The following is a 14,532-nucleotide window of genomic DNA, read 5'->3' as shown; positions in this document are numbered from 1 at the left end:
CGGTGGGGGGGGGATGGGCTTCTAGGGAAGGCCTGCTAGACCAGGTCCCCACCTCTCCTGCATTGATTATTTATTTAATTTTTAATTTTGTTAATGTTTTTTTCTTTACTTTGAGAGAGAGAGAGAAAGAGACAGAGTAAGAGAGACAGAAAGCAAGCAGGGAAGGGGCAGAGACAGAGGGAGAGAGAGAATCTCAAGCTGGCTCCAAGCTGCCATGCAAAGCCTGACATGGGGTTCGAACTCACAAACTGTGAGATCATGACCTGAGCTGAAATGGAGAGTCAGATGCTCAACCAACCGAGCCACCCAGGGGCCCCTCTCCACTTGCACTTTAAGCAGAGCCTGCCAGGTGTATGTACCGGGATTTTGCACGAAGTCTTATGTGGACTGGGGACAGAAGACCCTTCTGCTGATAATGTTTTCACACCACAGTAATGGAATGCACTATAAATAGGGACCATCAGAGGACAGGTCACAGTCTCTGAGAAGAAACAAGAACTCGGAATTGTCTTCTAAATGCGCCCGCCACAGCATGAATTACAGGGAAAGAAGACCTCTTCAAGGATTACACGTCACATGTCGCTACTACTGGATCCAACCTTCATGTGGATCATCACTGCAGCACCTTTGTGGCTTCAGACATCAGCCAGGACCTGGGTGCTCCGTGATGATCATTTCATTGACCTCCCACTATGGTCTCACTTCCCTCTAACCCAGGGGTTTCTGACTTTGTGTGTGCCATGACCCCCTTTTCCGACTTGAGAAGTGCATGGATCTCTTCTTAGAATCACAGCTATCAATACGTAAAACACAAAATAGGATTACAAAAAAAGCTGATTATATTGAAGTCCATTTCTATCCCTGGACCTCTTGGCATCAGTGGACTCCAGGTTAAGAAATATCTCTGAATAATTATTCCATGTAGGGGCCTATTACACTCATTCTGAGGGGATTCTCAACACTGAATTGCCCACCCTGCCCTCTCAAGTTCCAGTCCTGCCTTTTGATCGGCTTATGAGGAATCAAATATGGAACAGGTTTTAAATTGAGCTCCCTCTCTGTCTCCTCAAATGTACTTTTGCTCCCTGAATTTTTTCACTAACTCAACCACATAACAATCTTCCAAGGCTGGGATTCCTAGAACCATCTATGACTCCTGAATTTCTCCTTCGACCTCCTACCTCAACCAGCATTGGGTCTTCTTAACGTCACTGCCTCCTTGCATTCCTTACAATAATACCTTTAGGAGCCTCCCCATTTCTTCTTGGATTCTTCCATTACTCTTCAGACTTCTTGTCTGCTGCCCAGATAGTCCCCTCAATGCCCATATAAGGAAGTCAGAATCATCATTCCAAACCCAAACAGGCCGGTGATTCCTCTCTCCAGATCAATCTGAATTCTTCAGCTGCCGATCACAGCACTTCTGAGCCTGGCCCTGGCCTTCCTTACCTGCCTTGGTCTTCAGTGGTCCATCTCGGTGCCCACAAGGCTCACTTCTCTCTGAACTAACACTGATTGCTCAGCTCCTCAAGTTTCCAAGCCTAGGAAACACTTTCCTTCCCTGTTTCTCACCTAACTACAGAAATACACTCTCAGGTTGAAGGACCTTGAAGAGGCCTACTTCTTGGTGGCTTCCTTTGAGTTAAGGGTCCTCTCTCCTTGGCATTCTCATATGTGTTTGTGGATGCTACCCTTTTGAAGCTTTTCAAAATCATAATTTGCATTATAACTGTGTAAGGAGACTATCCTCCCTTCTTGGGGTATCTTTTGTGAGGAAAAGAATGGTGCTTTATTCATTTTTATGGTTCTACACTGTATGGTGGCTGAGTATCCTGTTTTACTGCCTGAGGCCAGTTGATGGAGGGACTGATTCTCCTGAACAGCAAGCGTTATCATAAGGTCCGTCTCAACTGCCCAAACTCTGAGATCCTCAACAAATGACAGATTCTCAGATTCAAAGACAAATTCTCAAATGTCTAAATCTCATATAAGCTTGGTAAAAAATAACATTATTTTGAAAGGCTGGACTTGATTCCATGACCCCAAAATACTATACTACTTCTCTCTTTGAAAATAAGTACCATGGGCCCAGGGGCCAGTTCCTAGGAAGCCATTCAAAGGAAGTGAACAACTAATCTTTTCTAAACAGCTTTGTCCTTTGATGGGAACAGGCACGAGAATGTAAGCAACCTAATTACCTTTGATTTCAGGGTAGTAGAGAAAAGGTTTGGGTTCGCTAGTTTCCAAATCAGATTTCCTCCGAAGTTGGACAAACACGGAAGCTGGTTTTGTGATGTTGACATCTTTATACTTTGGAGTTTTGAAGACGATGGCAAACTGCAATATACAAAGATCCAAATATTAGGGTAGGCCTACATTTTTTTCCTCCAGCAATGCTACTCATTAAATGCATTAATAATGTTTAAATAAACTAAAAAATACAGCATCCTAGAGAAAGTTACTAACCCAGAATTCTATACTCATACATTGTGATTAAATCGCCACGGTGAACTGAGATATGAGACTATGCCAGTATTTGGCGAATCTTTATTTTTATTTGTCTAATATTTCAAATGTCTTCCAGTTGAAAATAACCGTGTGAGTAAAATGCACTGCACACACCTCCTTCTCCTTCTCTAAGTCAGTCTTAAAATGCTCCAAAGTTATTTACAGCAACATCAGAAAGACTGGTTGTCAAAAGAGAGAGTGAGGAATGTGGTACTACAATGAGCCCACAGGTTGGCCGATGAGAAGAGGAAGCTAATCCTGCAAGGGAGACATCCTAACAAGGATCGTGTATTTTGAAAGGAGGATGGCCAATGCTCTAGGGATAGAGGGCATTCTGTAACACCTCTAAGACAGTCTCCTCATTAATTTCTGTCAGTGCCACAATAGTTAGGCATTTTTATAGCTTCTTGTTTGATTTCTTTTGACTGTGAAATGTATTCATAGACTTTTAAAATATAGAAAGGTATACAGTGAAAATTCTCCTTGCTGCTCCCATCCCCTATCTAGGCGGTCCCTACTATGTGCCTGCCCCTAGAGGTAAAAACAGTGCAATTTTGTTAATTCCTTTTGTATTCTTCCTCAGTTTCTTTATGCATATGCAAATGTGAACATTCAATTTCTGACATCACTTGGTTTTATATCTTTAAAAAACTTTTAATGTTTTATGTTTGAGATTTTTCCATATTAGTTCAGAGATTACACATTCTCTTTAATAACTGCATAATATTCCATCACACAGATACACCATAATTTACTTACTGGTGGACATTGTTTCCAATTTTTTTGTGTGTGAAAATAGTATTTCTCAATCACTCAGAGTGATGGAGACAGGGATATAGCATTTTTATCTCCTGGTCATATGCTCAGTTGTATCTTGATGTATCATGATGACATCAGTCTCTAGTAGAAGACTCTTCCTTTCAACACTTTTCATTAGAAAACCTTTTCAAAAGTCTTGCCATAATTACTCTGGTAGAACACCATAATGGACGGATTGTGTCCCCTCAGAATTCATATGTTGAAACCCTAACCCCTAGTGTGGCTATATTTGGGGAAAGGGCTTTTATGGACATAATTAAGGTTAAATGAGGTCATGAGGATAGGGTTGTGATTGGATAGGATTAGCATTCCTGTAGGAAGAGACACCAGAGAGCTTACTCTCTCTCTGCCATGTGAGGACACAGCCCAGAGGTAGCTGTCTGCAAGCCTGGAGGTAAGAACTTTAAACCAATAACCAACCCTGTCGGCCTTTGATCTGGGATCTCTAACCTCCATAACTGTAATGAAATAAATTTCTGTTGTTTAATACACCTAATCTCTATGATACTTTGTTATGACATTCTGAGCAGACTGATACGAATACTTAAGATATTTCCACTAATAGACCCAAGGGCCGTTGCCTTAATGGTTAGGTGATCAGACACCCAAATGAAGTGTCTTGACACAGTCTCAGAGCCAATGGACTAAGGCCTTGTTCATAATTCTAAGGTAGGTGACTTTTCTGGAAGACCTGCAAGGGTCTTAAAAATAGTACTTGTTTAAGAAAGTTAAGTAAGTATGATTTTTCCTTTTTCGTATATGGAAATTAAGTGCTGAATTTCAATAAGACAGAAAATGTAAAATCATCATGATCACCATTATCATCATCCACTTACTTGTCTATGAACATCTGTGGGAGAAAAATCTCCAAATCCTTCCCAGATTCCACCATTTTCCTCCTCTTCATAAAATCGAATTTGGATGTCATCTGCAAACAGTCACATTCAGGTGTTTAATTTCTCATAATTTGTAATATTTCAAGACATGCTGAAAATGAAGCTGGTTAAAGATTCTACCTACTAGAATTAAAAATTCTAAGAATTTAAACACTTTTAAGAATTTTAAAAGTTACTTTTAAAAAAGTAATTACTAGGAAATAGACTTTTGACTCATTTGAAATTTTCAAAATTACTGTACTTTTCTTTATTAGTTACCACAGTAATGGACCCTGAGTTTCATTTACATTGAGAGAATACTAGATTTACCTATTCAGTCTGACTTTTCTCTTAATCAGTCTTTGCCCTTCTCACTTCTCCATCACTAACCCAATTTGTTCCTGAGAAATAGGAAAGGTATTGAGGACCATCAGAATCCCCAAAGGTGGTTCAAACTCCATACAGATCTACACAATAATATTTAACTTATATAAAGTTAACTGTATGGCAAGCACTGTTTTAAGTGAATTATATGTATATATGAACTGATTTAACCCCACAATAATGCTGCAATGCAGGTGTACTATTAATATCCTCATTCTACAGAAGAGAAACTGGAGTCCAAAGAGATTAAGTAACGTATCCAAGGTTGAACAGCTAGTAAATGGAGAAGCCAGAATTTGAACACAGACTCTATCCAGGCTCATAACCATTTTACTATGTTGTTTCCCTATAGTACTTTATTAGTCCACATTGAGAAGTTGTTAAAATATTATATTGATCAAGTCCCTTTGGATTAAATTAGAATGCCTAAATTTCACACTTGCATCGTGGACTCTACTTCTGCAGAAATATAACACTATAACTCAGATTGGCATCTCCCTGGATTCACTTCCCATTTTATAGGAGGGACTGCACTATCGACTTACGAAAACTAAGTTCACATTTCTATTTAAATAGAATTTTGGGACACCCTGGTGGCTCAGTCAAACATCCAACTCTTGATTTTGGCTCAGGTCATGATCTCATGGTCTTTAAGTCTGGGCATGGAGCTTGCTTAGGATTCTCTCTCTCTCCTTCTCCTTCTGCCCCTCCATTGCTCATGTTCTCTCTCTCTCTCTCTCAAAAAAAATAGAATTTTAGAAATATTAGGGTTGATCTAATTATATCCTGGTTGATTCCCTTGCTTTCAGGTAGGATTCCCTTAAACCTAGTTATTAAGATGCTTTAAGCTAGGCAGCTACAAGACTTCTTCTCTTAATAAGAGATGTAATGTAGTATAATGTAATGTAATGGTAATGATAAAGACTCACATTTACAAATAAAGGTACTCAGATTGTGTTTACTCATTGTATGCACACCCAGGAATTTGGAAATGCATATTACTTGGATACAATGTGTTAAAAGAAGACTAACACCAGGATATGCAGAAAAAGTGTAGACATTTTTGGATAAAGATATATACTTTTACCTTACAATCTGATTCCACTTTTTCTGACTTTTTAACCTCAGGCCATTTGCCTCAAATGATAATTTTCTTTTTAAAAGCCATCATTCTTTTATTTAGGAGCTATTTTTAGTTATGCCGTCCTTACTTTGAAAATGCTCATCATCTTGTAGTGAATAGATTTTTATTATACTATACACTCTATCACTGTATTTTAAAAATGAGTTGTTTGAGAAAATAGCACAATCTCCTTCAGCTTTTGCTAATTTATAAATCTTGTATCATAGCTAATGAAAGGTAAATGCCAAGAATGTTTTCTGAAAGTGAAAATTCTGAGAAATATGCTCTGAGAATTTCCCTACAGTTCTTATTCTCTTTCTTTTTCTTAATGACATCAGAGTGTCACATGAAAGTATTTGGAGAAGCTCTCTCAGTGTTGCAACGGAACCATGAAGGATAAACAAAATAAACAATTTTACACTATGTAAGACATTATTCTGTGTGCATGTGCATGCGTGTGTGTGTGTGTGTGTGTGGGAGTGTGAAGCATGAGTTATTATTCATTTATTTTAGTTTAACTAAGTTCAGATACTAAAGTTTACAGTACAGGAACACTTAAATGTCACTGATTACGATTACCATTATTTTCTTAAATCTCTTTACTTCTATTGAAAAAAAGTCTTTTTAATGTTTATTTATTGGTTTTGAGAGAGAGAGCAAGCATGAGTGGAGGGGATGAGGGTGGGGGGCAGAGAGAGAGGGAGAGAGAGAATCCCAAGCAGGCTCTGTGCTGTCAGTGCAGAGCCCAACATGGAGCTCGAACTCATGAACCAGGAGATCATGACCTGAGCCAAAATCAGGAGTCAGGCGTTTAACCAACTGAGCCAGCCGGGTGTCCCACTACTATTAAACATTTTTAAATGAATTAATTGGGTTAAGAAAAACACAGACCTATTTGGAAGAGGTGAAATGTATAAATTTTCTAAAGGAGTTCTATGGCAAAGAAGGATATTATGGGATTTACTGTCAAAAGGACTCACGGACACATTCAAAATTACATTTCACACCTTGAGATTGAAGCACATATTTACCTTTCTGCACCTTGTCACAGAGAAGGTAAATCTCTTCCCCTCCAGTTACACATCCAGCTGTCCTGTCCATTCTTACAATTTTCAAGTTGGACGCATTGGGGGCTTCTGTCCATAGGAAAAAAACAACAAACATCATGGTTTATCCTCAGCTTCACAAGCCAATCTCTTATGGGAAATCCCGCCCTTAGCACACATTAACCAAAAGAAAGTTTAAATAGTTTATTGCGGCGAGCATTAAGTAAAATACATAATTGTTTAATCAATATGTTGTAAATGCCAAAATAATATAACACTGTATGTTAATTATACTTTAATTAAAAAAACAAATAGATGCTTTCACTCATTTGGCTTTAATAAGGATACAAATAAAACAAAACAGCCTTTAGAAGTCTTCACTTCTTGAGCATGTATCATTCGTTACCACTCAAGCAGATGAGGCAGAAAGGAACAGTGTTTCTCCTGCTAACACAGTAAGAAAGGTTCATACAGAAAGAGAAAGAGCTTCTCTGATGTTTCAGGAAGTACCAAACCAACGGATTTATGGAATCTCATTTAGGTGAAGACCTTCAATTATTTCCATGATATGGATATACTATTTCTAAGAGTCTCAAAACTGTAGAAAAAGTACAATTTTCTTAAATTATTCATAAATCTCTATATTACAGAAAAGAAAAATGGAGATGTAACATTTCTTTTCCCCAGACTAAATTAGAATTCTGTGTGGTTAGGGGCAAAAGTTTCTTGTGGTAATAGTATAAAGCTTCCTTTTTTTTTTTTTTTGCTCCCACAGCTGCGTTTTTAAGGTGATCTTTAGTATACAAGTCTACATCATATTATAACTCTTTCACTTCCCTTCAAACTTGTTGAAATTAGAGAAATCAGTTAGTTGTTGCCCTTGAGGCATGGAGTTTCCTACTTAGAGCAAACTCTATAAAGTTTCAGTGAGCCTAAATATCATGCTTGCAGGCTTTTTTGAAATATTTTGTTCAATAAATCCCATGCATAGCAAACAAGAAATGTGCCTGGTAAATGCTGAAGCCATTGTAAAACTCTTTCAAAAAGTTCTAGGAACTACAGACTGAAACAGAATTTTGAAGCCATGCACTATCTATTCTACTCATTCAGCTAACCTTATCTTGACAAAAGCTATTAATATGTAAGGATGAAGATGGTCTAGAAGAACAGTTGTTTTTATTAACATCTATCTAGAGCCTCAGTGGAAAATATTGAGATATTTTCCTATCTACGAGCAGCAACAGTGTAGGAATTTATAAACAATTAAAGATTTGCCGTTGTGAAATGGCATGTAAAAGATCAACATGCACGGTGATGGAGGATACCTCGTAACATTCACTTTTAATCTAGACATCAACTTTTTTTTTAAGTTTATTTATTTTTGAGAGAGAGAGAGAAAGAGAGTGCATGCATACACACATGCAGTGAAGGGGCAGAGAGAGAGACAGAATCCCAAGCAGGTTCCTCGCTGTCAGCGCAGAGCCTGACACAGGGGCTTGATTCCACAAACCGTGAGATCATGACCTGAGCCGAAATCAAGAGTCGGACCCTTAACCGACTGAGCCACCCAGGCCTGCCTAGACATTAACTTTTTAAGCTAAGTTTTAGTATTCCCATTTTGTAGATGATAAATGTAAGGCTCCGAGTGATTAAATTCCTTGTCCTGGGGCTTTGAGCTAGTAAGTAACTGCCAATGGCAGGGTGAGAAGTCGGTACTTAACGCCCTACCACGCTGCCCTCTGTTAGGATTCAAGGACTCACTGCTGTCATAGATGGCATCAGACACCACGGGTTCCAGACGCCTCGTGAAGCTGCCGGTGCTATCCGGGAGAAAAGCTGTAAACATGAGCCTCACCACGCTGAGGTCCATCTCCTTCGTCTGCTGAAGGGCTGCCTGGCGGATGATCTCCTTTTCCCGATCTAGGACCACACAGCACGTCCAGGGAAAGAGTAAAGGGAGAGCATTTGAGATGAGATCCTTTTATAAAGCCCAAATAAAGAGCATAAACTTAAAATAGCTCTATTTTTAATTTTGCAAGTAGTTGTATTGCTAATAACATCTTAAAATTGTCTCATTTATGTCACCCATATTAAAGGCATCAAAAGACGACCTGAGTTTCTCTGGATTACAGTAAAAACTGTCTCCACATATCAAATTGCCTCTCTTCTTATTTTTTTTTAAAGTCTATTTATTTATTTAGGGAGAAAGAGAGTGTGCATGAGCAGGGGAGGGGCAGAGAGAGACAGGGAGAGAGAGAAAAAATCCCAAGTAGGCTTTGCACTGTCAGCACAGAGCTCGATACAGGGCTCAGATCTCATGAACTGTGAGATCGTGACTTGAGCTGAAATCAAGAGTTGGACACTTAACCGACTGAGCAACCCAGGTGCCCCCAAGTTCCCCCTCCTCTTTCTTATCTTCCCCTGACCTCTCCTTTTTCTCCCTACAATTACAGGTCAAGACAGAAAAGATGTGATATCATGGAATGCCACTAGCTAATTACACATCAGTTAATTGCAAACTGTGAAAATTAAGTATTTCAAAAGCTCTCTGAGCACAGGGACTATGTTCATTCCACAGTGCCCAGCACAGTGCCTGGCACATAGCACGGACTCAAAAAGTGCTTCTGGAGAAACTGAATGACTCGATTACATTTGACTCCTTCCTTGGAGGAATGATGGAGCTTTTGTGCTGATGGATACAGTCATATTTAACTTATTATATCATCGGAGGTGAGAATTCAAGTGGTTGAGTACTATAAAAGAGCTACAGATGAAGAGGTATGGAATTCAAAGGAGGGAAGCATCCAGAGGCTTTGGAACAGAGGAGATGTATATTCTAAATCTTGAAGGGATGGTACAACTTGAACTCATGAAGAGAGTAAAGGAAGGCATTCCAGGAAGAGGGAGCAGCAAGAATAGAAAGAATGTACCAAGGCGAGGCAGTGAGAGAAATCACGGTGCCTCTGTGGAATAACTCAGTTTGACATGAAGGTGTGCAGCAGGAAACAGAGTTGGAAATGCAGACCTGGGCCAGCTCTTGAGAAGCCAAAAATGCCAGCTTACAGAATTAGGATTTCATAGGCTGCAGGGAGATCCTGAGTGATGGTGAGGTGTAGGCTTTTGTGAGACCCACTGGCCACAGGGCATACACTGGATCAGACGTGTGGAGGGATAGAGGCAGAGCAAGGAGAATGGAGTGCGGAGTGAAGCACTAGAGAGAGCACGGAAGAGCGGGGCCACAGACCAGAGATGCAACACAGGCAAGAAGGGTTCAGAGGTGATGGGAAGGTTTTGGGCATGGACGTCAGAATGTGTTCAGTGGAAAAACAGTGATAGGTTTGGGGTTGCTGGAGGAGGAGATGATCACAGGATGACCAGACCAACGGACAAAGTATAAAAGCAGAAATGGCACATGTGGTAGGACAAGAATTAGGGTTGAAAGAGAAAAATATAGGTAAAAGCAGGAAAACATAAAATCATAGCATTTTTATGAGAAAGAGATGTGCCTGAAGAGCCCAAAGAGATTCCTTATCATAAGGTGAGCCGGGGGAGGCAGAAGAGGAGGCGTTCTTTGAACTAAGTGTTGAACTGTGAACTGGTTTTGAAAGGTTGGAAAGGGCAGGGTGGGGTGTTTTAGGCAGAGGAAGACAGCTACAGAGGTATGAATATGCACTGGTGTTCAGGGGACAGTGATGGGGAGAGCTGGGTACATGGTGGAAATGGAGATGAATCTGGAAAGGCGGCTGGGGCCAGACTGAGAGCTTTGTGTACCAAGCTAGGGAGATACACATTTTATTCTAGAAAATAGCAGGACGCTGTCAAATGGTTTCTGAGCAGGGAAAGTGTGGTGGTGGTGTGGGGCACTATAGTCTGGGAGAAGGAGAAAGCTGGGGCATACAGATGAGCACCTAGTCTACACACAAGCAAAGGAGAGCCAGATCTCGAAAGATCAGGCTGGGTGTGTGGCACTCACCTGTGAGCTGCCGGTCTCCTCCGCCTTCTGCTTGCAAATAGGCAAGATCAGGATGGACCAGAAGTCCGGGATTGTAGCCCTTTGTACATGCCTCTGTCATTCGTGCTTCCAGTGTTTCAAATACCTTTTTCTTTGTCACATGAAGTATACCTAAGTTTGCAAAGCTGGAGGAAAAGGCAAAAACAGCCACAACAAGCACCAAATGTTAGGCAGTCAATGACCTGAGAGTCTAGTTTCACTTTAGCAAATGGTTTTTAAAAAAACACACAGGCCTCAATCACTTGAGCCCACAGTATAATCAAACACATTACTATTTCTGCAGTGAAACATACAGAGTAGACTTACCAAGGAATAATAAAGACTATAAACCACCACACATCAGGTCAGTTTGGGTTTTGCCACCAAATGGGTCTGTGGCGAACTCAGGAAAATCTTTTGGTTTTCAGAGTTTATTAGACTTTCAAATGATGATGAAGGGAGTAGGCTGTATATGTATATATACATGTATATATACATAGGGTANAATACAGTACTAACTTATCTAATTTTTTAAAATAATATGAATAATATATCTGGAAGAATTTTTTTTCTTTTGGATCATCTTTGGCTTTCTGAATAGGATTTAAAGTCTACATGGATTCCCATCTCCTCTTGGGTTATCTATGAGGCTGGAGTTATTTATTACCACTAGAATGCCATCTAATTCTCCATGTTTTCAGGATGGAGCACTTTTATCTCATGAAGCCTATATACCTATCGGACAAAATATTTTAATAAGCTAAATAAAGCAATTTAAGGGATTTTAACAACAATATATAAACTACTCTAGCCACTCATTTTTAAAGTTGATGAAGCAAAAAAGTATATTCAATAAACATAATACAACAAACAAAAAAGTACTTTACCAAGGAGACCCAATCATTCAACAAATATTTGCTTGGGTCTTTATTAGTACCAGGCAGTGTCCTGGGTGCTTTTGTCAGCACTCAGGAATCCCTCCCTTCATAGAATTTATGTGCTAGTGTAACCCAAGAGAGGAAACAGAGAAGCAAATTTTACAGTATAATTGAGAAGGCAATAAGTGTACCAAGAAATAAAGAAATAAAATTAATAGGTAAGTTAGGAATGGAGAAAAGGAAAGGTAGTTGTGGAAAAAATGATGCTTCAAAGTAGGGATGGGCCAGAGAGGGCATCACTGAAATGATGACAAATGAGCAAAGACTGGAAGAAAGTGAGGGAAATGATGTGGACATTTGGAAGCAAAGTATTCAAGATGGAAGGCATAACAAGCACAAAGACCCTGAGGAAAGACCATGACTGGTGTTTTCAGAAGACAACGGTAAGGAAGCCAATGCTGCTGGAGGAAAATCAACAAGAGGCCAGTAGTAAGTGAAAAGTTCAAAGAGGTAGGGGTGCTTGGGTGGTTCAGTCAGTTAAGCGTCTGACTCTTGATTCTGGCTCAGGTCACAATCTCATGGTCATGAGATCGAGCCCCATATCGGGCTCCATGCTCAGCGTGGAGCCTGCTTGGGATTCTCTCTCCCTCTCTCTCTGCTGGTCCCCCAATCTCTCTCTTTCTCTCAGAATAAATAAACATTTAAAAACAGAAAGAAAAGCTCAAAGAGCTAAGTGGGGACACAGATCTTTCAAAGCCGTGTAAGCTTTTGCAAAGACTTTTCTTTTGCTCTGGTTTTTATCCAGAAAGAAAGAAAAATGACTAGTAAAGCAAAGACATAAATATTATGACAACTGGACTAGATGAAAGAAGGACTAAGATAGTCTACGATAACAAGGACTAAGATAGTGTGGGAAAACTAGATGAACTAGGAGAAGAAAATATAGGAGGTGAAGGCAGAATGATATGAGTACTCATACAGAGGTCCAGAGATACAATAAGACAAGGGTTCAGACAGTGATAGAAAAAAGTAGGACATGAACGTGGCATAATGTATAAATTTGTTAAATTGCTATGTTGTGCACCTGAAACTACTGTAACATTGTGTTTTGATTATACTAAAAAAGAAAAAGTAGAACAGCTGAGACACACAGAGAAGAAAACACAGCAACAGAATATAAACTCCCGAGGGCAGAGATCTCCAGTGCCTAGAATAGTGCTTGACATATGGTGTCTAACAAACTAAGTGAATGCATGAATTAACACAGCACAGAAAAGCCACAATGGGACACGGTGATATGCATGGAGGCATAGGCGGTTTTGCAGAAACAACACCTCCATCGTTTGGACTTTTAGGCTGAACTCCTACATAGAACATGTACTTGTATGTAGGTAATGACATTGACAAACAACTCTGTTACACTTTACCACACATAAAGTGATCTTCATGTACATTATTTAATTCCTGTGAAAAAGGCATCATCCTATGTGAATAATTTATTTACTCTGGTAATAAGTGAAATAATATAGAAGCTGGCCTTCTGTTTCAGATAATGATGGGAGTAACAGAGACTGGACTGAATCTTTCACTTTAAATAACATAAAACATATGAAAAAATGAGTTTCCAACACTGGACCATGGCAGCTCAGGACAGTGATCCTTAAGAGATCAACTAAGGTGCATCCTACAATTATGCTGGTTTAATGCTTAGAGTTCCCTGGCTGCAGCATAGGAAGGGAGACTCTAAGCAGACCTGGCAATCTTCCTGAGTTTTGGAGATTGAGTTAAAAATTTGAGAAGGCCAAAGGGGCCGAATTCACAGGCAGAGAACCAGAGAAGAACCACACACAGAGAGATATTCAGAGACGTACAGTGGTTTTGCCTTGAGTCTTCAGCTAAGTACTGATCGGAGATGTGTGTGAGGAAACAACCTGAGACTGAGAGGAAAAAAAAAAAAAACACCAGAAAGAAGCAGGCAAAACATTTCTTGGAGCACACATGGGGCTGGAATAGTTCAAGAAATCTTGTAATACATAAATCATCAGCATGAATATTCAGAAAGTTACTGGCTTCAGAACAGTGTCAAATTGACCCTAAAGGCTGCTCCAGTTTTCCTAACAAAGCTTAGAAGTAACTCTAAAAAGGATCAAACTGCTCTCAAATTTAATTTCATATCAATGTTCAAAAATATTCAAAGGCATACAAAAAAAAGTATGAAAACAAAAGAAAAAGGAAGACAGCATGCAACAATCCAAAATTCAAAATGTCTGCCATGCAATAAAAAAGTATTAGGCATCCAAAAAAGTAGGAAAATGTGACTCATAATGAGGATAGAAATCAATCAATAGCAACAGATACAGAAATGAGACAGAACACAGAAAATAAAGACACATACACTGAAACAGCTCTTTTGGATATATTCCATATGGTCAAGAATATTATGGTTCCATGTAGTTTAGAATACTAGGGAGAGACATGGAAGATAAAAAAAAAAAAAAAAGACCTCAAACAAACCTATAGAGATGAAAAAACTGCAATGTCTAAAAAGAAAAATACACTAGATGGAATGAAAAACATATTAGACACTAAAGACAAAAGAATTAGTGAACTTCAGGACACAGTGATAGAACTGTTCAAAACAAAACACAGGAAGAAGAACAATTTTTAAAAAGAACAGATCACCAATGAGCTGTGGGAAAATTTCAAAAGCCAAATAAACATGTAATTGGTGTTTCCGAAGAAGAGGAAAATGAAGAATGGATGGAAAAAATATTTTGAAAAGTAATAGCTGGCAAGTTTAAAAATTAATTAAAAACTATAAACCCAGAAATTCAAAAATCTCAGTGAACCCCAAAGCTCAAAAAAACATGAAGAACACTATACTAATGCCCATTATCAGCAAATTGCT

At 39.2% G+C, this 14,532-nt stretch overlaps 1 protein-coding gene across 2 annotated transcripts in view; it reads right to left on the bottom strand.

The window, feature by feature from the left end:
- NFKB1 (nuclear factor kappa B subunit 1) overlaps positions 1-14,532 on the bottom strand; it is a 115,644-nt gene that overhangs the window by 30,184 nt on the left and 70,928 nt on the right. For both annotated transcript variants that reach the window (XM_077755750.1, XM_077755751.1), the window contains exons 7-11: positions 10,729-10,892; positions 8,517-8,675; positions 6,741-6,845; positions 4,164-4,255; positions 2,199-2,337 (exon numbers count right to left, since the gene is read on the bottom strand). In XM_077755750.1, coding sequence (XP_077611876.1) covers positions 2,199-2,337; positions 4,164-4,255; positions 6,741-6,845; positions 8,517-8,675; positions 10,729-10,892 — 659 coding nt within the window. The remainder of the gene's footprint in view (positions 1-2,198; positions 2,338-4,163; positions 4,256-6,740; positions 6,846-8,516; positions 8,676-10,728; positions 10,893-14,532) is intronic.

This window comes from Crocuta crocuta, unplaced genomic scaffold, assembly GCF_008692635.1.
Source record: "Crocuta crocuta isolate KB4526 unplaced genomic scaffold, BGI_CrCroc_1.0 scaffold92, whole genome shotgun sequence".
Lineage (NCBI taxonomy): Eukaryota > Metazoa > Chordata > Mammalia > Carnivora > Hyaenidae > Crocuta > Crocuta crocuta.
This window is presented reverse-complemented; position numbering and strand designations above follow the sequence as displayed.